Source organism: Anomaloglossus baeobatrachus, chromosome 2, assembly GCF_048569485.1.
Source record: "Anomaloglossus baeobatrachus isolate aAnoBae1 chromosome 2, aAnoBae1.hap1, whole genome shotgun sequence".
NCBI classification, from domain to species: Eukaryota; Metazoa; Chordata; class Amphibia; order Anura; family Aromobatidae; genus Anomaloglossus; species Anomaloglossus baeobatrachus.
This window is the reverse complement of record NC_134354.1, coordinates 126,688,556-126,713,345: the sequence shown is the minus strand read 5'-3', so window position 1 is coordinate 126,713,345 and position 24,790 is coordinate 126,688,556. Positions and strand designations below refer to the sequence as shown.

General features: G+C 46.7%; 1 protein-coding gene across 2 annotated transcripts in view; it reads left to right on the top strand.

Annotated features, from left to right (window-relative positions):
- Positions 1-692: 692 nt before the first annotated feature.
- The window catches only part of INPP5K (inositol polyphosphate-5-phosphatase K), a 115,161-nt gene continuing 91,063 nt past the window's right edge, over positions 693-24,790 (top strand). For both annotated transcript variants that reach the window (XM_075335327.1, XM_075335326.1), the window contains exons 1-2: positions 693-794; positions 18,085-18,154. In XM_075335327.1, the coding sequence (XP_075191442.1) occupies positions 18,093-18,154 (62 nt within the window). In that variant the 5' untranslated portion in view covers positions 693-794; positions 18,085-18,092. The remainder of the gene's footprint in view (positions 795-18,084; positions 18,155-24,790) is intronic.

Here is a 24,790-nt window from a genome sequence, read left to right as displayed (position 1 = left end):
TAGCGGCACTTACGTCAGAGGTTCACCTGAGTTCATTCTCATCGTATGGCTCTGCCTCTGTCAGCAGGCAGTCATGCTCTATGGTGCTGCTGTGACAGAACTGGGATGTAGCAAAGCAAATTGGGTCCGCACTGTCAAAAATGCATTCAAAACGCATGCGTTTTGGATGCATTTTTTTTGTCAAATCAAGAATGAAGCGTGCGGACATACCCTATGGGTGACAGAACGAGGCTCTCATAGAGTTGTATTGAGTTATGAGAAACAGGAGCACCGCTGGAAACAGATGAAGCCGCCAGATGCTGAGTATAGTACAGGCGACAGGGGACTTAGATTAGAAGGACCACTTCAGTTGTGAAATAAAAAAATGCTGGCGTGCTGCTTTAATGATGTTGCTACTAACACTGCAGGCATTTTGTTTTGTGGCTAGAGAGGCCCTGTGTATGACAGCAGCTCTAATATCGTACTGGCAGCCCCATGCCCCAGGCATGCTTTCTGTAATAGAAGACTGACTCAGTGTCGCCATGGAGACAGGAATGAAGCCCTGCACCAGGAAAACATTGCCAGTAACAAATATGGCGTCGGCGCTCTCATCAGCATCCAGGGACGGTGTCTGCTGAGCCAATCACCACACAGAAGGGAAGGCTACCGCCCGGCAAGGTCAGTCACGTGGTAAGCATCACAGGTTAGCCCCGCCCACGGAAGGGAGTGATACTACCGTAAAGAAGAGAAAACAAAAACAAACCGCAGTAAAGTTGTCCGTGAGAAAGGAGGACGGAGCCGGGAGGCGAGAACAGGTAACGGCCTGCACGGGCGCCATTGTGCTTGTGTTATTTAGTCTGTCTGGGATGTGCGGTATGACAGCGCAGGTATCCTGTGCCCACTGCTGCCATGGCCTGGTAGTGAGCTGCACCTCATGCAGGTTTGTACATTAGGGGGCGCCATGGAGCAGAATATGTGTGAGAACATCTGATAAGGGGGAGTCCTTCCTTTCCCTGAGCTCCTGACAGGCCCATGGCCGCCATCCCCTGCTGTCAGGTCTTGTCCTAGTGTCCTGTGTGATGTGGCATTCTCCACATACTAAGGATAATCCGTGTACAGGAATGTAGTCTTACTATCCTGCCTGTACATTATGTATTATTATATCCTGGCTATGAATCTGGTGACTCTACATGAGAATGTGCTTATTATATTGGATTTTGGCTGCAGTACCAACTGTGGCCTGCGGACTGAGGAGGTGCTGTTCTTGGAGAAAAATAAAATGACTGTGCGACATTTTTCTTCTCATCTATGGTATATTGCCACCATTCATGACTAGTCCTGTCTGACGGTCCCCTGCGCAGAGGGCGCTACATCATTGTTGTTATAGCCTAGAAGCCGCAGTTATATCATATAGGCGCTTCAATGACTGTCCGGAGGTGATGTCCATGTGACTTGTTTCTGTTTTTCGTGCGATGAAGCAGCGGCCGCAGTTCTTGTCAGGCTCACTTTAAAGAAATACTCCTGAATTTTTCTTTTATTCCTTTAAGCACCACTCCAGCCTTCTTCATTTTTCATCCCTGTAGTGGTGCTTTTAATCTAACCCCCTGTTTTATAAAACAAAAACACACTGGAATCTTCACCTTTTTTTTTTTTTTTTTTAGCATTGTTTCAGTCCCGTGGCAGCATCTTGTGATCGCGACTTCTGGCTGGTCGGAAGTCAGAAGTTCCATCACAAGTTCCCAGTGCAAGTCTATGAGAGCGAGAACGAGGCTCTTATAGAGGTGAATTGAAGAGTGACCTCCGGTACACTCCATGACACCCTGGAGAGATCCAGCAGGTCACAAAGTGCCGGAGACCGACCACAGCATTGGCGATCGAGGGTGAAGATGGTAGTGGGTGAGTATTAGACGGGGCAGGGAGTTAGATTAAAGGGAACCTGTCACTTAGTAAAATGCTATTTAACCTGCAGATATGTGGTTAATTTGCAGGTTAATAGCATTTTGAACCTGCCCGGCACCTGCAGATTAAACCCTGCTGCCGGTAGGAAAATATTTTATTCCTGCAGACAGCATTCCAGGTTGAAGCCCGAATGCTGCCGGGAGGATTAAAGTTAATTTCCTCCTGGTAGCGGAGTTCAATGTGCAGGCATCAGTCAGGTTCGAAATGCTATTAACCTACAGATTAATTCAACCCCCCCTCCCCCTATTTCTGCAGATTAATAGCAATTTCCATGTGACAGATTCCCTTTAAAAGCACCCAATGGAGTGGTACTTTAAACATGTATGTAGGCCACTTTACACACAGCGATGTCGCTAGCAATGTCGCTGGTGAAAGCACCCGCCACCGTCAGTTGTGCGTCACGGGCAAATTGCTGCCCGTGGCGCACAACATCGTTAGTCCCCATCACACTATACTTACCTGCCTAGTGACGTCGCTGTGGCCGGCGAACCGCCTCCTTTCTAAGGGGGAGGTTCGTTCGGCGTCACTAAGCGGCCGCCCAATAGAAGTGGCGGGGCGGAGATGAGCGGGACGGACATCCCGCCCACCTCCTTCCTTCCTCACTGCCGGCGGCCGCAGGTACGATGTTGTTCCTGGGGTGTCACACGTAGCGATGTGTGCTGCCTCAGGAACGACAAACAACCTGAGTCCTGCAACAGCAACGATATTTGAGATTAGAACGACAAGTCAATGATCAACAATATGGTGAGTAATTTTGATCAGTAGCGGTCATTCGTGCGTTTCACATGCAACAACGTCGCTAACGAGGCCGGATGTGCGTCACGAATTCTGTGTCCCCAACAACATCTCGTTAGCGATGTCATTGCCTGTAAAGCCCCCTTAAGGCTGCGTGCCCACCTGAATTATTCACAACGTTTTGGACGTAGCATGTTTTAGCTGCGTCAAAAACACTGTAATGTACAGTAGCAGCACAGTAGATGGGATTTATAGACATCCTATGCCCACTGTGCGTGGACGGCCTGCAGCGTAAACTGACATGTGGTGCAGCTTTCCAAGCTGCAAGCATGTCGATTGTTTGTTGCGGAGACGCAAGCGTTCTCCGCAGGGAGAACAGAAGAGTGAGACCACAACTGCCCGAGCCCTGATCATGAGCACGGGCAACTGCGGTCTCCTGCGGAGGAGACTCGAGGCCCTGCAGGTCAGGACCCACCACATCCTGGTCATGGCTACATGCCCTAAGTGCTGTATTATACACACTGATCTCCATCTTCCCCAGTTTCCAGCACCTCCCTGGTCCTTTTCTCACTCACATGACTAACGTTTCGTCTCATCCTGTCGCTCCATAGACTTCTATTGTGAAAGTTTCTTCCATCTTTTACATAAACCCCAGTGTTATCTGCAGAGTCACAATAGAAGTCATGTGAGTGACAAGAGGAGAGTATCGGCCCAGGAAATCCGGGAAGACCGGAATTGGTGAGTATATTACCTCTCACACACCACATGGAGAAGATGGAGAACCTAATTTCTCCATCTCCTATGTCGGCGTGTATCTGACTGCAGTCCATTGTTTTGCACATACCCATTGACTTTAATGGTTGCGCTCGGTCCGATATATGCTGTCAGTCGCAGCATACAGACAATTTTATTTATTTTTTTTTTTATTATCGGTATTTTTTTTTCTCATGATAAATCAGCACTGATCAACACCGCCCACAGTATAACATTGGAGCGAAAGCTATCTAATAAATCATCAAGTAGCACAGTCATCCGTACGGGTCACAAATACAGCACCCAGGACTGGAGGCCATTTACATAGCCCTCTACATATGCTCTACACAACAGTTTTTAGAGCCAATTGCTGGCTCACCCGTTGCTTTTAGACAATAAAACTAATTTATTTTAGCATCCCCAATTTTGCACTATACTTACTATGGTAAGGCATAATATATCCACCTAAATGTGAAATCCCAATGTTTAATGACATAATTTTCTAGCCTTCATATAGCTTAGGCTGCTTTCACACATCCGTTTTTTGCTGAGCGGCACAATACGGCGCTTTGCAGAAAAAACGCAACCGTTTTTTTTGCCGTTGGTTGCGTTTTTTCCGCATAGACTTGCATTAGCGCCGTATTGTGCTGCATGGCCTTGCGTTGTGTCCGTTTTTTGCCGGATGTGGCATATTTAGCCCATGCGGCGGCCGGATGGAACGTTGCCTGGCACATTTTTTGTGCGGCGAAAATTTTTTTTACAATGCAAGCCTATGGACGCCGGATGCGGCGTCCTGCGGCAAAAACCGGATCCGCCCGCCAGATGCGTTTTTTTTAACTGCCCATGCCCAGTATCAAGCCGCATCCGTCAAAAAAACGGACGGGCCGCATGGAAAAACGTATGCAATGGATCTGGTTTTTTTCGCTGCATCCGTTGCATAGGTTTTTGAGCCGGATTGAGCCGCACTGCAAAAACCAAATGTGTGAAAACAGCCTTGGGCTTCATTCAAACATCAGTTTTCCATGTATATATTCTATTTGTGTTTTTCATAGATTGAATTTGTACTCTTTATAGTCTACGGGGCAGTTCATGTGCTTTTTTATTTTTTTTTGTGTGTGTGTGTCAACTGACTGACTGCCCCAAAAAACTGAGACTTGTCATATTTTGATTAGACGCTCAAAAAAAAAGAGAAAAAGGGTGCAACATTAACAATAAGCACACCTTATATATAATTGTAACAGATTTTATTATATTTAAAGTGCCATTTTAAAACCTAGAGAGACCTTAACACCTGCATGCAAGAATAAGCATATAAAACCCCCACACATTTAGATCCCAAAGAATGGTCTTCCAAGAACACAAGTAAAGCAAATATAGTGCCAATATCGGAGGTAACATGAATTAAAAATAACCAAAAAAGGTGCAAATAATTAAGTGTATAGTCAATCCATATATAGATTAAATCTACCAAAAGGTAAATAAAGGGCCCGGTTATAGGAAGAAATTAAATGAGTATCAATGTATCAAAGTAATATAACATATTAGACATGCATACAGTATACCTCAAAGTGAGTACACCTTTCATGTTTTTGAAAATATTTTATTATATCTTTTCATGGGACAACACTGAAGATATGCCACTATGGTACAATGTACAGTAGTCGGTGTATAGCTTGTATAACAGTGTAAATTTGGTGCCCTCTAAATAACTCATCACACAGCCATTAATGTCTAAACTGCTGGCAACAAAAGTGAGTACACCCCTAAGTGAAAATGGCCAAGTTGTGCACAATTAGTCATATTCCCTCACCGGTGTCATGTGACTCATTAGTGTTACAAGGTCTCCAGTGTGAATGGGGAGCAGGTGTGTTACATTTGGTGTTATACCTCATACTTTCATACTGGTCATTGGAAGCTCGGCATGACACCTCATGGCAAAGAATTCTCTCAGGATCTGAAAAAAAAGAATTGTTGCTCTACATAAAGATGGCCTAGGCTATAAGAAGATTGGCAACACGGTGGCCAAGACCATAGAGCGGATTAACAAGACAGGTCCCATTCAGAACAGGCCTCACCATGGTCGACCAAAAAAGTTGAATACACATGCTCGGCATCAAATCCAGAGGTTGTCTTTTCAAAATAGATATATGACTGCTGTCTGCAGCAGAGGTTAAAGGGGGGAGGTCAGCTTGTCAGTGCTAAGATCACACACACACACTGCAGCAAAGGTTTGCAAGGCTGTCGTCCCAGAAGGAAGGCTCTTCTAACAATGATGCACAAGAAACAGTTTGCTGAAGACGAGCAGAATAAGGACATGGATTACTGGAACCATGTTCTGTGGACTGATGAGAGCAATTTAAATTTGGTTCAGATGGTGTCAAGTCTGTGTGGCGGCATTCAGGTGAGGGGTACAAAGACAAGTGTGTCTTGCCTATAGTCAAGAATGGTGGTGACCGTGTAATGGTTTGGGGCTGCATAAGTGCTGCCAGTCATGGAGAGGTACAGTTCATTGAGGGAACCATGAATGACAACATATACTGTGAAATACTGAAGCAAAACATGACCCGCTCCCTTCAGAAACTGGGCCGCAGGGCAGTATTCCAACATGATACAACCCCAAACACACCTCCAAGACGACCACTGCCTTGCTAAAGAAACTGAGGGTAAAGGTGCTGGACTGTCCAAGCATAACAAGAAGATAGAGCCCACCATGACAATACTTAAAAATGAATAAATGTTGGGTGCTCACCAGTGCTTAAAAATGAATACATTTTGGATGCTCCCCAGTGGACTGGCCAAGCATGTCTCCAGACCTAAACCGTATGGAGCATCTGTAGGGCACCCTCGACTAGAAGGTGGAGGAGCACAGGTTCTCTAATATCCACCAGCTTCGGGATCTCGTCATGGAGGTTTGAAGAGGATCCAGCGGCTCCTTTGAAGCTCTAGTGATCTTCATGTCCAAGAGAGTTAATACAGTGCTGGAAAATAATGGTGACCACGCAAAATACTGACACTTTGGGCACAATTTGTCCATGTTCACTCAGCGGTGTACTAACTTCTTGCCAGTTTTTTAGACATAGCTGTGTTATTTTATAGGTCACGCCAAATGTATACTGTTTTACAAGCTGTACACTGACTACTTTACATTGTATCAAAGTGTCTTCTCTTAAGTGTTCTCCCATAAAAAGATATAATAAAATATTTACAAAAATGTGAGGGGTCTACTCACTTTTGTGATATACTGTATATGTGTTTGTGTGTGTGTCTATGGAGATATATAGATATATATTACACCTATCCAATTTGACGTGATACTTAAAGTCCATATAGAAGGAAGGGGATGTCCAGCAACAACGTCCAGATAAAAAATAGTAGTTTATTGGAAGAATGTAAAATGTCAACACTTCACCAAGAAACAGGATTAAAATCTCCATGAATCTAGTGTTTTGATTGGTCAAGATCTTAATCATGGCAACTATGATCATATTGATTTACTTAAAGTAAGTCCATAGTGTGGGATCCAAATACCAGTGAGACAGGTGAGGCAACCCCACGCGTATCGCTGCAAAAAGACAGCTTCTTCAGGTTTTGAGCGAACGTGCTCACCACTTGAAAATGCTCTGTTTATGGCTGGCTGCAGATGGGCGGAGAGCCGAATTGCCCAATTATTGATTTAATTATACTCGTTACTCCAGTTGAACCCTTTCAGAGCATCTGAGGCTAGGTTCACATTTCCGCTAAAATGTATCAGTCACAATCCGCTGCTCTTGTAAACAACGGAATCCGTTTAGCGGATTCCGTTGCTCCCATAGACTTGTATGAGCAGCGGATTGTGACTGATGATGCTGCGTTGCACCCTCCGCCCGACTGATCAGTCGTGGAACGACTGACCACCAGGCGGGAGGAACGCAGCATGTAACGTTTTTTGAGCAGCGCGATCCGTCGGATTTCGCTGCGCATGCTCTCTGGCTCCCTGCACACGTAACCAGCTTTGGTTGGTTACCCGATATTTACCCTGGTTACGGTGCAAGGAGCCAGCGCTAAGCGGTGTAGGCCCGTAACCAAGGTAAACATCTGGTGCTTTGCTGTTACCCGATATTTAGTCTGGTTACGTGTGCAGGGAGGCCGACACTTCCCCGCTCGGCCCTGCCCCCTCCCGCACTCCGCACATGTGTGTACACACACACACACACACACACACACACACACACACACACACACCTGTCCCCAGCCATGCACACAAGCACTGCCACTGACACCCTTGTCTGGCCCCGCCCCTGCTCGGCTCCGCTCCCTCCCGAACTCCGCATGTGCACACACACACACTCACCTGTCCCCACCCATGCAGACCGCAGCACTGTCACTGACATCCTCAGCGCCTGGCTCCGCCCCCTCACGCATTCAGCATGTGTATACACACACACACTCAAACACGCGCACACACACACACTCGCCTGTCCTGCAGTCCCTGCGGCACTGATGTCCTCAATGTCACGGCCCCGCTCGGCTCCCCCCCCACCCCCCAACTCCGCCCCCTGCACACAACAGAATCCGACAAAGAATTCTGTTCTTTGTCATCCGTTGTACAGCGTTGAACAGCGCATCAGTCACATGCGTCAAGTGACGCATGTGACTGATACAAAACAACGGAAATGTGAACTTAAGGGGGCTTTACACGCTGCGACATCGCTAATGCGGAGTCGTTGGGGTCACGGAATTTGTGACGCACATCCGGCCGCATTAGCGATGTTGCTGCGTGTGACACCGATGAGCGATTTTTGCATCGTTGCAAAAACGTGCAAAATCGCTCATCGGTGACATGGGGGTCCATTCTCGATTATCGTTACTGCAGCAGTAACGATGTAGTTCGTCGCTCCTGCGGCAGCACACATCGCTATGTGTGACACCGCAGGAACGAGGAACCTCTCCTTACCTGCCTCCCGGCCGCTATGCGGAAGGAAGGAGGTGGGCGGGATGTTACATCCCGCTCATCTCCGCCCCTCCGCTGCTATTGGGTGGCCACTCCGTGACGTCGCTGTGACGCCGCACGGACCGCCCCCTTAGAAAGGAGGCGGTTCGCCGGTCACAGCAACGTCGCCGGGCAGGTAAGTATGTGTGACAGGTCTGGGCGATGTTGTGCGGCACGGGCAGCGATTTGCCCGTGTCGCGCAACAGATGGGGGCGGGTACCCACACTAGCGATATCGGGACCGATATCGCATTGTGTAAAGTAGCTTTTAGCCTGACCTGCTTGACTTGAGGACCGAGCACCTGAGCATTTTAATGCTCGCCTATCTCTAAAATTAAAGTCATCAGCCGACAATCTAACATGTCTAACAGCCTCCCGACTTCACCTCGACAGATGCCTGCCTGCTGAATTTCTGCGGCGAATCCTAAGGGTTACTTTGCACGTTGCAACATCGCTACTGCGATTTCGTCGGGGTCAAATCGAAAGTGACGCACATCCGGCGCCGGTAACGACGTCGCAACGTGTAAAGCCTAGAAGCACCGATAAACGATCGCAAAAGCGTCAAATCGGGGATCTGTGTAGTGTCGGTCATTTCCATAATTTCGCTGCAGCGACAGGTACGATGTTGTTCCTGTGGCAGCACACATCGCTGTGAATGAAGCCGCAGGAGCGAGGAACATCTCCTACCTGCGTCCTGCGGCTCACGCCAGCTATGCGGAAGGAAGGAGGTGGGCGGGATGTTTACGTCCTGTTCATCTCCGCCCCTCCGCTTCTATTGGCCGCCTGCCGTGTGACGCCGCACGACCCGCCCCCTTAGGAATAAGGCGGGTCACCGGCCAGAGCAACGTCGCAGTGCAGGTAAGTGCGTGTTAAGCTGCCATAGCGATAATGTTCGCTACGGCAGCTATCACAAGATTTCGCATGTGCGACGGGGGCGGGACTATCGCGCTCGGCATCGCTACAATCTGCTAGCGATGTCGCAGCGTGGAAAGTACCCCTAAAGGGTGCTTTACACGCTGCGACATCGCTAGCGATCTCGTTAGCGATGTGACATGCCAGATCGCAGATGCAATCTGCCGAGATCGCACATAGGTCGTTTTAATAGCGTCGGTCACATGTGTGATCTCGGCAGATCGCATCTGCGATTTGGCGTGTCACATCGCTAACGAGATCGCTAGCGATGTTACAGCGTGTAAAGCACTCTTTAGGCTCTCCCTGGAGATAAGACACTGCGAGAGAACTCTATGGCTGTTTGATTGAGAAGACTGGAACACTCAGCCGAGCATTCCTGTGTATGGGGGAGTCTGGAGCGATGGCTAACCGTTTGGCCATCAGATATCTATTGTGTATGGAGGTGTTAAATTTTAGTTTCATCCTCATTAGAATAGAACTGCATTATACGTGCCTGACTACAGTTTTATTCATTCTCTATGGGGTTTCTGGAAAAGGCAAGCACCGCGCTTAACCATTCCATATGGAATAAATGGAGCAGTGCCAAGTATGTGCACTGTCGTTCTGTTCCTTGCGTATATTGGTGTCCCATTATAAGGGACTCCATGGTCAGGACCCCACTGAGTTATCATACTGTGTTTAGGTTATAAACTTGTTTTCACTGGTTAACCCCTTTAAGTGTTCTGGTATACTCCACAGTCACAGTATTAAAACAATAAATGCAGAAATGCCTTCAGAAATATCATCCTCCATTAATTGTTCAGGAGTAGGGACTCTCTGCCCCCGCTGCAGCCCTGGATTTGGACTTCTCGTAGCCCATATCACTGCACGTCACCAGCGCTTCCTCACAGCAAGTGTACTAGGATATATCACCCCAGCACCAACATCAGGGCCTCATATTCAATCCGTTATAAATCTGTAGTTTACTGTAGAGGGCCACTTACAGTATTACTTATCATGTAGTCTTGGTCAAAATTGTTAGTTGAGCACACTTCTATGCTAAAGTTGGACCATTGCCCAAGTGCGTTACACTGCTATAACCAATGCATGAAATATTCAGCATTTAGTTCAAGGATACACTGATTAGTTTTATGATTGCAGCACATACAATACCAGCTCTTTGGTTATTGTATAGGAAGGAGGGTGAGTAATCTGATTAGAAAGGAATGGAAGTAAATGTTTCTACTGTTAGCAAAGCAGAACCTCAAGTGTGTATGTTATGGCGTAGATCAGAGGTCTCAAACACGCATCACGTGGGCCGAATGTGGCCGCTGAGGCTGCTTTTTGCAGCGGCAGACCCCGTGACGATCGTAGCTCTATGTCGGGAGCCGGCGCCGGCAGGCAGGGTTTTATAGTACAGTTGAATTATTTGCGGAGCTGTCTGCACTACGCCAATGCATTACGCGGCCAATCAGATACAAGGAGGTGATGTCGCTGTATGACGTCACCTCCTTGCATCTGATTGGCTGGCGGCAGCCATTGGTATAGTGGTCAGAGCTCCTCTGCGCGGCACCGCAAATAATTCAACTGTACTATAAAACCCTGCCTACCGGCTCCCGGCATAGAGCTACGATCGTCACGGGGTCTGCGGCTGCAAAAAGCAAGTATATGCCCACGATCAGGACCCGCTGTGTCCTGGACGCAGCGGGTCTTGACTGCAGGGCTTTGAGTCTCCTCCGCAGGAGAATACAGGAGACCACAGATGCTCGTGCTCACGATCTGGGTTCGGGTCGCTGCGGTCTCCTCGCTGTATTCTCAGTACGCAGGGCACTTGAGACTCTGAAAGCCACACCGCAGGTCAGTGTTTGCTGCGGGCCGCACACGCACAGTGGATGGGATTTCTAGAAATCCTGCCCACTATGCTTGTACTGTACAACCCAGTGCTCTGAACGCAGCTGAAACATGCTACATCCCAAACGCTGCAAACACTGATCAGCACGCAGCCCTGAGGCAACGGGAGGAAAGGTGAGAAGAATTATTTTTTTTTTGCGTTTGTGAAGAGCGGCATAATGGTGAACAAGGATGAGGGCAAAAGGATGGGCACAATGCTACAAGGATGGGCACAATGCTACAAGGATGGGCACAATGCTACAAGGATGGGCACAGTACTACAATGCTACAAGGATGGGCACAATGCTACAAGGATGGGAACAATACTGCAAGGCACAAGGATAGACAATGCTACAAGGATGGGCACAATGCTAAAAGGATGATTCCTACAGAATGTATTTCATAATACTATCTATATATATAATTGCCTTATTCTGTCTGTCATTCTTGCTCCAAAATTGTGTCACCGTGACAGTGTCGTTACAGTGACAACTGTCGGATTGGCCGCTGGGCTCGGCCTGGCCCCGCCCCCCCCACCGATTGGCCGCTCGCCTCGGCCTGGCCCCGCCCCCCGCATGGATTAGCCGCTTGCCCTGGCCCTCCGCACGCATCGCCCGCTCCAGCGTACACCGGCTCCCAGTACACATGTGCAGGGAGCCGGCATACGCTGACGCCTCGCCCGCTCGCCCCCGCCACACGTTGGCACACTCGGCCCTTCCCCTGGCGGACATAACCTTGCGATGCTGGGATCGTGACGGAGCCGGTGTACGCTGGTAACCATGATACACATCGCGTAACTATAGGAAGCGCTTCCCTTAGTTACCCGATGTGTATCATGGTTACCAGCGTACACCGGCTCCCGGTACACATGTGCAGGGAGCCGGCATACGCTGACGCCTCGCCCGCTCAGCCCCGCCCCGGCACACGTTGCCACGCTCGGACCCGCCCCCGGCGGCCCCAGCATGGGGGATGGAGCACGATGGGGGGTGGGCAGCATGGAGGATGGAGCACGATGGGGGGTGTTCAGCATGGAGGATGGAGCACGATGGGGGGGTGTGCAGCATGGGGGATGGAGCACGATGGGGGGTGCGCAGCATGGGGGATGGAGCACGATGAGGGGTGCACAACCCCCCGCCCAAAACACACACACACACACACACACACACACACACACACACACACACACACACACACACACACACACACACACACACACACACACTGGGAACCACAAACACCGCCCTACACAGACACCCACCCACACACAGACAACGCCGCGCACACACAACACCCAACACACAAACACCGTGGCATACATAAATATACGCACATACCGCGCAACACACACCCTGCACAAAACATATTTCCCCCCAAAACACACACACGCACTCCACACCCACACAAACCACGCAACACATACAGCACCACACACACAGAACGCTGCAGACACACAGCGCTCCACAAACAACGCAACACACACACAACACCGCTCCCCCCGGACACCCAGACAACACCCAGAACATGTACAGCGCCCTACACAAACACTTGGTAACTACACACAACAACATCTATATATATAACAAAAATCATACATTAACTACACAATACGTAAATTCTAGAATGCCCGATGCGCTAGTTATATCATAATACTATTTCATAATATGAGACATGGTCTCTCTCAGTAAATTGACATAATTGCCATGAACCAATGCCGTATGAAAGTGTTGTGGTGGAACAGTTAAAATAAAAAAATGTAGTTCAACATATAACATTTAAGGAGCCACCCATATGCAATTTGAAGACCCCCATATAAAGGACTTACAACATTATATTACATGGCACAGCTGAAATATATGTCATAGAAACAGACTGGCTACTATACAACCTGACCCAGTGCGTGTCGCTGAGATAGCTTCATCAGGGGTAAGAAGTGTGTAATATACTTTGAGTAGCGCTGGTATTTATCTTTGATATATTCCTAGTGTTTTTAATCTATGCTCACTGATAAAAGTGTGTGTGTGTGTGTGTGTGTATATATATATATATATATATATATATATATATATATATATATATATATATATATATATATATATATATATATATATATATATATATATATATATATATATATATATATATATATATATATATATTTTTTTTATTTTTTTTTTATTTTATTTTGTTATTTCGAGTGAGTGCAATCTATATACAGTGCTAGCCAAAAGTATTGGCACCCCTGCAATTCTGTCAATACTCAATTTCTTCTTGAGAATGATTGCAATCACAAATTCTTTGGTATTATTATCTTCATTTATTTTGCTTGCAATGAAAAAACACAAAAGAGAATGAAACAAAAATCAAATCATTGATCATTTCACACAAAGCTCCAAAAATGGGCCAGACAAAAGTATTGGCACGCTTGAGGTGGCTTTACATGCTACGACATCACTAAAGCGATGTCATTGGGGGTCACGGATTTTGTGACGCACATCCAGCCGCGTTAGCGATGTCGTTGTGAGTGACGCCTATTAGCGATTTTGAATCGTTGCAAAAAACGTTCAAAATCGCTAATCGGTGACATCCCCCCCATCTCAATTATCGTTGCTGCTGCAGGTATGATGTTGTTCCTCGTTCCTGTGGCAGCACACATCGCTACGTGTGACACCGCAGGAACGAGGAACATCTCCTTACCTGCGACTGCCGGCAATGCGGAAGGAAGGAGGTGGGCGGAATGTTCGTCCCGCTCATCTCCGCCCCTCCGCTTTGATTGGTTGGCCGTTTAGTGACGTCGCTGTGATGTCTCGGTGACGCCGAACACACCTCCCCCTTGAGGGAGGGATTGTTCTGCGGTCACAGCGACGTCGCAGAGCAGGTATGTGTGTGTGACGCTACCGTAGCAATCGCCACATATCGGGGCGGGTGCTATCGCGCTCGACATCGCTAGCAATTGCTTGTGATGTCTTAGCGTGTAAAGCGGCCCTTAGCCTAATACTTGGTTGCACAACCTTTAGCCAAAATAACTGGGAACAACCGCTTCCAGTAACCATCAATGAGTTTCTTACAATGCTCTGCTGGAATTTTAGACCATTCTTTTTTGGCAAACTGCTCCAGGTCCCTGAGATTTGAAGGGGGCCTTCTCCAAACTGCCATTATGAGATCTTTCCACAGGTGTTCTATGGGATTCAGGTCTGGAGTCATTGCTGGCCACTTTAGTAGTCTCCAGTGCTTTCTCGCAAACCATTTTCTACTGCTTTTTGAAGTGTGTTTTGGGTCATTGTCCTGCTGCAAGACCCATGACCTCTGAGGGAGACCCAGCTTTCTCACATTATGCTGCAAAATTTGTTGGTAGTCTTCAGACTTCATAATGCCATGCACACGGTCAAGCAGTCCAGTGCCAGAGGCAGCAAAGCAACCCCAAAACATCAGGGAACCTCAGCCATGTTTGACTGTAGGGATTGTGTTCTTTTCTTTGAATGCCTCTTCTTTTTTTTTTTCTTGTAAACTCTGTTGATGGCTTTTCCCAAAAAGCTCTACTTTTGTCTCATCTGACCAGAAAACATTCTTCCAAAACGTTTTAGGCTTTCTCAGGTAAGTTTTGGCAAACTCCAGCCTGGCTTTTTTATGTCTCGGGGTAAGAAGTGGGGTCTTCCTGGGTATCCTACCATACAGTCCCTTTTCATTCGGACGTCGACGGATACTACGGATTGACACTGTTGTACCCTCGGACTGCAGGGCAGCTTGAACTTGTTTGGATGTTAGTCAAGGTTCTTTATCCACCATCCGCACAATCTTGCGTTGAAATCTCTCATCAATTTTTCTTTTCCTTCCACATCTAGGGAGGTTAGCCACAGTGCCATGGGCTTTAAACTTCTTGATGACACAGGTACTTTCAGGTCTGTGGATATGGACTTGTAGCCTTGAGATTGCTCATGCTTCTTCACAATTTGGATTCTCAAGTCCTCAGACAGTTCTTTGGTCTTCTTTCTTTTCTCCATGCTCAATGTGGTACACACAAGGACACAGGACAGAGGTTGAGTCAACTTTAATCCATGTCAACTGGCTGCAAGTGTGATTTTAGTTATTGCCAACACCTGTTAGGTGCCACAGGTAAGTTACAGGGGCTGTTATTACACAAATTAGAGAAGCATCACATGATTTTTCAAACAGTGCCAATACTTTTGTCCACCCCCTTTTTTATGTTTGGTGTGGAATTATATCCAATTTGGCTTTAAGACAATTTTTTTTTTTTTTTTCATTGAACACAAATTAAATGAAGATAATAATACCAAAGAATTTGTGATTGCAATCATTTTCAAGAAGAAACGGAGTATTATCTGACAGAATTGCAGGGGTGCTAATACTTTTGGACAGCACTGTATGCTGAGTGCTTTTTCTTGTGGTTTATGTATATATTGCTTGGCATTCTCTATTATTATTGGTTTTGTTATTTAGGGCTGTGCGTTCTTCTTGCTACTGTAAATGATCTGTAGTCATATGCATATGTCAGTGAGTACAACCCTTGATGTTTTGATTGGCGGCTCTCACGTGACAGCAGATTCACTGGTTGTATTGTATTTCCTTTTTTCTGTGTGACAGCTTGCCTGGAGCACGCTAAACCGTAAGCCACTTAGTACTGATCCCGCGTGGTTTATGTGAGGAGAATTGAACTGTTCATCAAGAAAGAAATCTTTACATACAATTTTAATCCGTCTAATCCTCTAACCAAGAAAATCTGCGTAACAAATCTCTTGTATGTGAACCTTTAAATAATGGACTGCATTAACTGCAGTCTGTTGGAGTGGGTGATTTAAGGGTTAATCACATGTGATAGATTTGTTGCATTAATTTCTGTTACTGCCCTATTCATCTGAATGCGGTTTGCAGAAATACATGTGCATGCCGAATGGACGGCCTCGTTCACATAATAATAATAATTAATAATATTAATTTATATAGCGCTATTAATTCCACAGCGCTTTACATACATTGGCAACACTGTCCCCATTGGGGCTCACAATCTAAATTCCATATCATTATGTCTTTCAAGTGTGGAAGGAAACACGGGGAGAACATACAAACTCCTTGCAGATGGTGTCCTTGGTGGGATTTGAACCCAGGACCCCAGCGCTGCAAGACCGCAGTGCTAACCACTGAGCCACCGTGCCGCCCTGAACTCATCATTGTAGAACAGCTGACACAGACAGAAGAGGCCCCTGCGCCCACAGTATACGGGCCCTATGGGGTATATGCCAAAGATCAGGAATAACAGCCTTTTGGATGCAGCGCGGTTCAGATTTTATGTGTTAGTGAAAGTAATTTTTGTTCATAAATATTTCATGTTCTCCAGCAGTGTGCGTTCCTAGAGTTGCAGTACTTTATTTTAGGTAATCGAAAATTATTACACTTGGAATGGATTTCACTATCACTAACATGACCGATCACATGAACGTAATGACACTCAGTGTATCTCTACACTCCCATATACAGTGCAGACCAAAAGTTTGGACACACCTTCTCATCTCTAGAACCACTATTAAGAGGAGACTTTGTGCAGCAGGCCTTCATGGTAAAATAGCTGCTAGGAAACCACTGCTAAGGACAGGCAACAAGCAGAAGAGACTTGTTTGGGCTAAAGAACCCAAGGAATGGACATTAGACCAGTGGAAATCTGTGCTTTGGTCTGAGTCCAAATTTGAGATCTTTGGATCCAACCACCGTGTCTTTGTAGAAAAGGTGAACGGATGGACTCTACTTGCCTGGTTCCCACCGTGAAGCATGGTGGAGGAGGTGTGATGGTGTGCAGGTGCTTTGCTAGTGACACTGTTGGGGATTTATTCAAAATTGAAGGCATACAGAACCAGCATGGCTACCACAGCATCTTGCAGCGGCATGCTATTCCATCCAGTTTGCGTTTAGTTGGACCGTCATTTATTTTTCAACAGGACAATGACCCCAAACACACCTCCAGGCTGTGTAAGGGCTTTTTGACTAAGAAGGAGAGTGATGGGATGCTACGTCAGATGACCTGGGCTCCACAGTCACCAGACCTGAACCCAATCGAGATGGTTTGGGGTTAGCTGGACCGCAGAGTGAAGGCAAAAGGGCCAACAAGTGCTAAGCATCTCTGGGAACTCTTCAAGACTGTTGGAAAACCATTTCCGGTGCCAAGAGTGTGCAAAGCAGTAATCAAAGCAAAAGGTGGCTACTTTGAAGAACCTAGAATATAAGACATATTTTCAGTTGTTTCACACTTTTTTAAGTATTTCATTCCACATGTTTTAATTCATAGTTTTGATGTCTTCAATGTAAATCTACAATTTTTAAAAACATGAAAATAAAGAAAACTCCTTGAAAGAGAAGGTGTGTCTAAACTTTTTGTCTGTACTGTATATTGTTATGGAGTCTACATTTTAATCCATACTCGGTTTGTTTAAAAAAAATTCAGAGCCAGACAAATCTTTAAAGGGACTCTGTCACCAGATTTGTGCCACCTTATCTGAGAGCAGCGTAATGTAGGGGCAGAAATCCTGATTCCAGCAACGTGTCACTTACTGGGCAGCTTAGTGTAGCTTTGATAAAATCACTGTTTAATCAGCAGTAGATTATCATTACAGGACTACTTGGCGTGCTGCCAGGTAGTCCAGCATATTCAAGAGTTCTGTATAATTGCTAGATCTGCAGCAGAGAAAACATTGATATTATCAAAATGACAGCAGGCAACACAGTAAGTGACACATCGCTGGAATCAGGGTCTCTGTCTCTACATTATGCTGCTCTTAGATAGGGGAGTAAAGACCTGGTGACAGATTCCCTTTAATATAGAATCTCAGATTTACCCACTTAACATTTTAGGTCTAAATAAAACCATAAAATGGCTTGAATTAAATTTGTTTTGTTATTCTTTAGGATCAGAAATGGATCCTGACAATCTTGACATTGAATCGCTAACGATAGACCCTAATAAGTTGCATTTAAAGTGAGTATGGATTGCTTTTCTTTAATGATTTTTAAATACATACTTAGTAATGTGTTGTATAAAAATGTCAGAATGATAAAAGATACTGACTTAAAAAAAAATCTTTCTTGCCATAAGTGGATATAATGTGGGCGTATTCCTACCTGTTGCTGTATTTGTATTATAATAAAATAGTTTATAAAAATGTATATATTACAAGTATTACGTACTGCTCACTCACCATAATGTACACGTGTTATGAGCTCACGTGGAGAGGTGGTATCTTCTGTAGGTCTGATGATTAGCACACGCATAAGGTAACTTTGCAACAGAACAAGTCTTAGACCCTGTGCACACGCTGCAGTTTTTGATGCATTTTTTTAAAATCTGCATCAAAACCTGCATGTCTCTCATTAATCCAGCAAAGTCAATGGTTTTTTTGATATTCTGTGCATCATGTCAATTAGGAGTCCGGTTAGGCAGCGTTTTTCACCCATTGACTTCAATGTTGTCAATAAATAACGCTGCTAACCCACAGGTGTAGTCACACTGTGATGGTTTGAGTCCGGTTTCATAGCGTTATTTCAACCATTTCTGAGTCTTTCTTTTCGTCTCTTTTTTTTTTTTCTGTCGCTGTCTCTGTCTTTGGGCGCTTTCACACTTCCGTTGTGCAGCATCCGTTGCAATCCACCGCCTTGAGGAATTACGGTAACCGTTGCAGGAAGCCATTTATTCCTCATAGGCTTCTACTAAGGGCGGATTGCAACGGATGGTCTTGCGTTGCATCCGCCCCGTGGCACATCAGTTGTTTTGTCGGTGACCGTCAGTGCCCGTCAGGCGGAGGGAACGCTGAATGTAGCGTTTTCTCTTGCTGTAAATACTCTCTCCCTCTCCCATACTCCCCGATCACGGGCACGGCGCTGCACGGCTGTCACACTGCTCTGGCGGCTTCTCCTCTTTTGAAAATGCCTGCCGCCTTTTTTTCCATCTCGTATTCACTGCTTCCCACGCCCACCGGCGCCTATGATTGGTTGGTCAGACACGCCCCCACGCTGAGTGACAGCTGTCTCACTGCAACCAATCACAACCGCCGGTGGGCGGTTCTATGTAGTGCAGTAAAATAAATACATAATTAAAAGACAAAACAGCGTACGGTCCCCCCAATTTTGATACCAGCCAAGGTAAAGCCACACGACTGAAGGCTGGTATTCTCAGGATGGGGAGCCCCATGTTATGGGGAGCCCCCCAGCCTAAAAATATCAGCAAGCAGCCGCCTGGAATTGCCGCATCCATTAGATGCGAGAGGCCCGGAACTCTACCCGGCTCATCCCCAATTGCCTTGGTGCAGTGGCAATCAGGGTAATAAGGAGTTAATGGCAACCCATACCTGACACTAAGTCCTAGGTTAATCATCGCAGGCGTCTGAGACACCCCCAATGATTAACCTGTAAGTGAAAGTAAATAAACACACAATGAAAAATCACCCAAAAAAATACTTTATTTGGAATAAAAGACAAAAAACACCCTCTTTCACCACTCTATTAACCCTCAAATACCCCTCCAGGTCCGACGTAATCCTCATGAGGTTCCACAACGCTTTCAGCTCTGCTACAGGAAGCTGACAGGAGCACAGTAGAACACCACTGCTCCTGTGAGCTCCACGCAGAAACTGAAGTGAATTGCGCTGTCACGGGGACGTCACTGAGGTAGTGTGTGCGGTGAGGATGGGTGCAGTAGTGCCTGCGTGTGTGCAGTGATGATGGGTGCGGTAGTGCCTGGTTGTGGGCGGTGATGATGGGTGTGGTAGTGCCGATGTTTGCGGTGATGATAGGTGCGGTAGTGCTTGCGTGTGTGCGGTGTTGATGGGGGCTCTGTCTCTCGGCTAAAGAAAAATGCAACACGTTATTTCACAGGAATCCATTGCCTTTATTATCACACTATTTACAACGCATCCATCACATGCGTCACACAACGCGTTGTGACGGATGCCGCACAACGCAAGTATGAAAGTGCCCTTTGTCTGTCTCTCTCTCTCTCTCTGTCTGTCTTCCTTTGTCGGTTTCTCTCTGTTTTTGTCTGTCTCTCTCTGTCTGTCTGTCTCCGCTTCATACTCACCAATCACCGGGGTGGCTGTCACACTGCTCCCACAGCCTCTCATTCTCCTTCCTGACCCTCTCATTAGCTTCATTACATATTCACTGCACCTGTTCATTAGACTTATACATATTCACTGCTTTCCCCTCTGTGATTGGTTACCGTCACACGCACCCTCACGCTGAGTGACAGCTGTCTGACTGCAACCAATAACAGCCGCCGGTGGGCGGGTGTATATTGTACAGTAAAATAAATAATTGAAAAAAAAACGGTGTGCTGTCCCCCCCCAATTTTGATACCTAGCCAAGATAAAGCCTCACAGCTGAGGGCTGGTATTCTCAGGCTGGGAAAACACACGTTATTGGGAGATCCCCCAGCCTAAAAATATCTGCCAGCAGCCACCCAGTATTACCACATTCATTAGACGCGATAGTCCCAAGACTTTACCCGGGTCTTCCCGTTGGCCTGGTGCGGTGGCAATCTGGGTAATAGCCGGGGTTAATAACAGCCCACAGCTGCCGCTAAGCCCTAGGCTAGTGATGGCAGGCGTCTATGATCCACCCCCCTCATCACTAATCTGTAAGTGAAAGTAAATAAACACAAACAGCTAAAAATTCCTTTATTTCAAATAAAGGCCAAAAAAACCACCTTCTTTCACCACTTTATTAACCCCCAAAAACCCCTCCAGCACTGCTACATCTGACGCTTATGGCTAGCGGCCATAGAACATGACTGCCCGCTGTGCGCTCCACACAGCAACTGAAGTGAGTCATGCTATCAGCGGTGATGTCACTCAGGTTACATGTGGCCACAGCTGGAGTCCTCCTTCTGTGAAAGCAAATCACCAAAGTGACTGAAGTGAGCCGCAGGTGGAGGACTCACCTGAGTGACGTCATTGCTGATAGTGTGACTCACGTACGTCTCTCTCTCCCTCTCTCCCTCCCCGCCAGCCGCATCAGGTTTTTCGTCAGCTGCCCGCATGTGAAATCACGGGTAAACCGACTCCAGCCCGCATCCCATTTTAACATGCAGTTCTCTGCCGACCATTCCAGTTTACCTGCAGAAAATATCTGCAGCTCATCTGCAGCGTGGGCACATAGCCTTAATGGACAAAAGTGAATTAGCTCAAACCAAAAGAGCAGATTATGTGGAACGGTGGCCAAGCAAATGGACTAGGTAAAACAGATGAAGCAAAGCAAAGTGTGTGGATAGGAAATTTCTATCTTCCAGCAGTGAAGTACCGTATTTTTCGGACTATAAGACGCACCGGACCATAAGATGCACCCTGGTTTTAGAGGAGGAAAATTGGAAAATAAAATTTTAAGCAAAAAATGTGGTCATGATATACTGTTATGGGGCGAGGATCTGCTGCTGACACTGTTATGGGGGTAATGTCCCCAAATTCTCTACTAAGGTACCCCATCCTGGTAATGATCCTCCAGCCTTGTATATGATCCCCATCCTTGTAAATATGTCCACCATCCTGGTATGTGTCCACATCCAGGTATATGGCCCGCATCCTGTGGCACACAAAAAAAATAAACGTTTATACTCACCTTTCCTCGCTCCACACAGCATCGCTCGTCTTCCTGTCTGTGCCAGCAGCAGTGCCGATGACCTGTGTGGAGCCATGCGCACAGCGATGACATCATCACTGTGCACACCGCTCTCCACACACATCAGCTGGCCGGCAGACAGGAGGACATCGCGATGCTGCAGGGTTCGGTGGCTGGTGAGTATACTGTACTTATTCACTGGCCCCCCCCCTGTGCTGATGATGATGCACGTGGGCCAGTGAATATAGCCACACATAATCAGTCCAGGTTGTAGTTGCCAGGGATGATCACGCGGGCCGAGTGTTAATTTTTTGCGCACCCCCCGCCTATTATCCCGCCCACCTGTCAGCGCCGGCTTCAGCGCTGAGAGATGATGGGCCGGAGGACGCAGTGCATATGAAAAGAGGCTAATGAGCGGGCCCACGTGGTCATGGTAGGCGCTGCTACAGCCTGCTTATGCCGCCGATGACCCTCATTCCCCGCAGCCCTACATTCAGACTATAAGATGCATCCCCCACTTTCCCTCTACATTTGGGGGAAAAAAAGTGCGTCTTATAGTCTGAAAAATACGGTAGTTATTCACAGAAATACAGTATAGTATTTACCGGCAGATCAATGGTTACACACAGGAACAACTGATAAGTAAATTCAGACTTATCTTTCAACAGGGCAATAGTTTATAGCAGCAGTGTAACAGAGAAGTAAGGCCCATGCACACACTGCGTTTTGTTTTTTTTTTTGCAGCATTTTTTGGTGCAGTTTGTGGCAAAAACTACATGCCTTTCCTCCTCCTGCAGCAGTTGTTTTGTTTTTGTTTTTTTTTTAACTGCACTTTTTGTGTGACATAAAACTGCAGCATGTTAATTCTTTGTGCGTTTTTGTCCTGCGTTTTTTAGCCCTTCTAGACATTGATTTCACAAAAAAAGTATGGAAAAAAATCGCGTCAAAATCATATGCGCTTTTTTACTTGTGTTTTTTTTCCCCAAAAGGTGCAGTTTTGTTGTTAACAATAATACTGCAGCGTGCCGATATAGCCTAAGGCTGTGTGCACACGCCGTATTTTTATTTAGTTTTTTTTCTTGCATATTTTAATCTATGCTGCAAGGAAAAACATATCCCAGCAAAGTCTATGAGAATCCTAACTATCTGTGCACATGTTGCTTATTTTTCCTTGCAGATTTTAGTTCTGAAAAAAATCTGCAACATGTCAATTCGTTCTGCTTTCTTCCTGCAGATATAATCCACTGCAGTGCTCGAGCTTGATAACTACAATAAATTATATCTGTCAGTGCTGCACTCGCAGCACTGACACTTAGGGGCACTTTGCACACTACGACATCGCAAGCCTATGCTTGCGATGCCGAGCGCGATAGTCCCCGCCCCCGTCGCTGCTGCGATATCATGGTGATAGCTGCCGTAGCGAACATTATCGCTACGTCAGCTTCACATGCACTCGCCTGCACTACGACGTCGCGCTGGCTGGCGACCTGCCTCCTTATTAAGGGGGCGGGTCGTGCGGCGTCATAGAGATGTCACACGGCAGGTGGCCAATAGAAGCGGAGGGGCGGAGATGAGCGGGACTTAAACATCCCGCCTACCTCCTTCCTTCCGCATAGCCGGCGTGAGCCTCAGGACGCAGGTAGGAGATGTTCCTCGCTTCTGCGGCTTCACACACAGCGATGTGTGCTGCCGCAGGAAAGAGGAACAACATCGTAACATCGGTCATTTCCAAATTATGGAAATGACCGACACAACACCGATGATACGATTACGACGATTTTGCGCTCGTTAATCGTATCAAAAAGGCTTTACACACTACGATATCGCCTGCGATGCTGGATGTGCGTCACTTTCAATTTGACCCCACCGACATCGCACCTGCGATGTCGTAGTGTGCAAAGTGCCCCTTAGCCTCACACACCATGCATCCGACATGGTGTGTGAGGCTGTCCGTGGCTCAGTAATCCGGGGTCGTCATGGTGATGACCCAGGGTTGCCATGGCAGCAATTGGGTCCCTGTGATTACATTACAGGGACCTGATCACCAAGGAGAGGTAAGCGATCCCTCTCCCTGCCTACTGAATGCTCCGATCGCACAGAAAAACGCATGGGGAAAAAAAGGCGCAAACATGATAAAATGATAAAAATTCACTTTTTTCTTTTTCTGTTGCGTTTTTCCTGTCAAAACATGCAGTATTGTGTGCAGAAGATCTGTGCACACTTTTGCTACCTGGGCACATACCTTAAGGCTATGTGCGCACTGGAAAATGGAATTTTCTCAAGAAAATTCCGCAGGCACTGAAAGATTACCGCACCCGCGGTAAAAAACCGCGGCAAACCGCACCCGAAAACCGCATGCGGTTTGCCGCGGTTTTACCGCGGTATTGTTCGCGGTATTGCCGCGGTTTTGCTGCGTGCGGGTTGGTACATGTGCTTTATTACATTCAATGCAATAAAGCACATTGAAAAAAAAAATCATTTCCTTCAGAGATAGATAGTAGATAGATAAATAGAAGAATAGATAGATAGAGGGATGGATAGATAGAGGGATGAATAGATAGATAGACAGAGGGATAGATAGATAGAGGACAGATTGCTGCATTTCTCACGGTCGGCAGTGAGTTCACATTACCGGCCGTGGGAAATGACCGGTAATTACCTCTGCTGTCTCGCTGCGAGGCTGCATTCAGCGCTGTGACAGTGTCAGTCGCGGCTGGATGTAAGCAGCGCAGGACCTGTGGATTACGTCGGAGCTTTGTTTCGGGAGGGGTTAATAAAAGGGTGAACGAGGCTTATTTGTGTTTTTATTTAAAATAAAGGATTTTTCGGCGTGTGTGTTTTTTCACTTTACTTACGGGTTGATCATGTCAGCTGTCACATAGACGCTGCCATGATCAAGCCTGGAGTTAATGGCGGTGATCCGCCACCATTAACTCCTTGTATTACCCTGACTGCCACTGCTACACGGCGGCAGGAAGAGCCGGGGACACTCCGGTACTGCCGCATA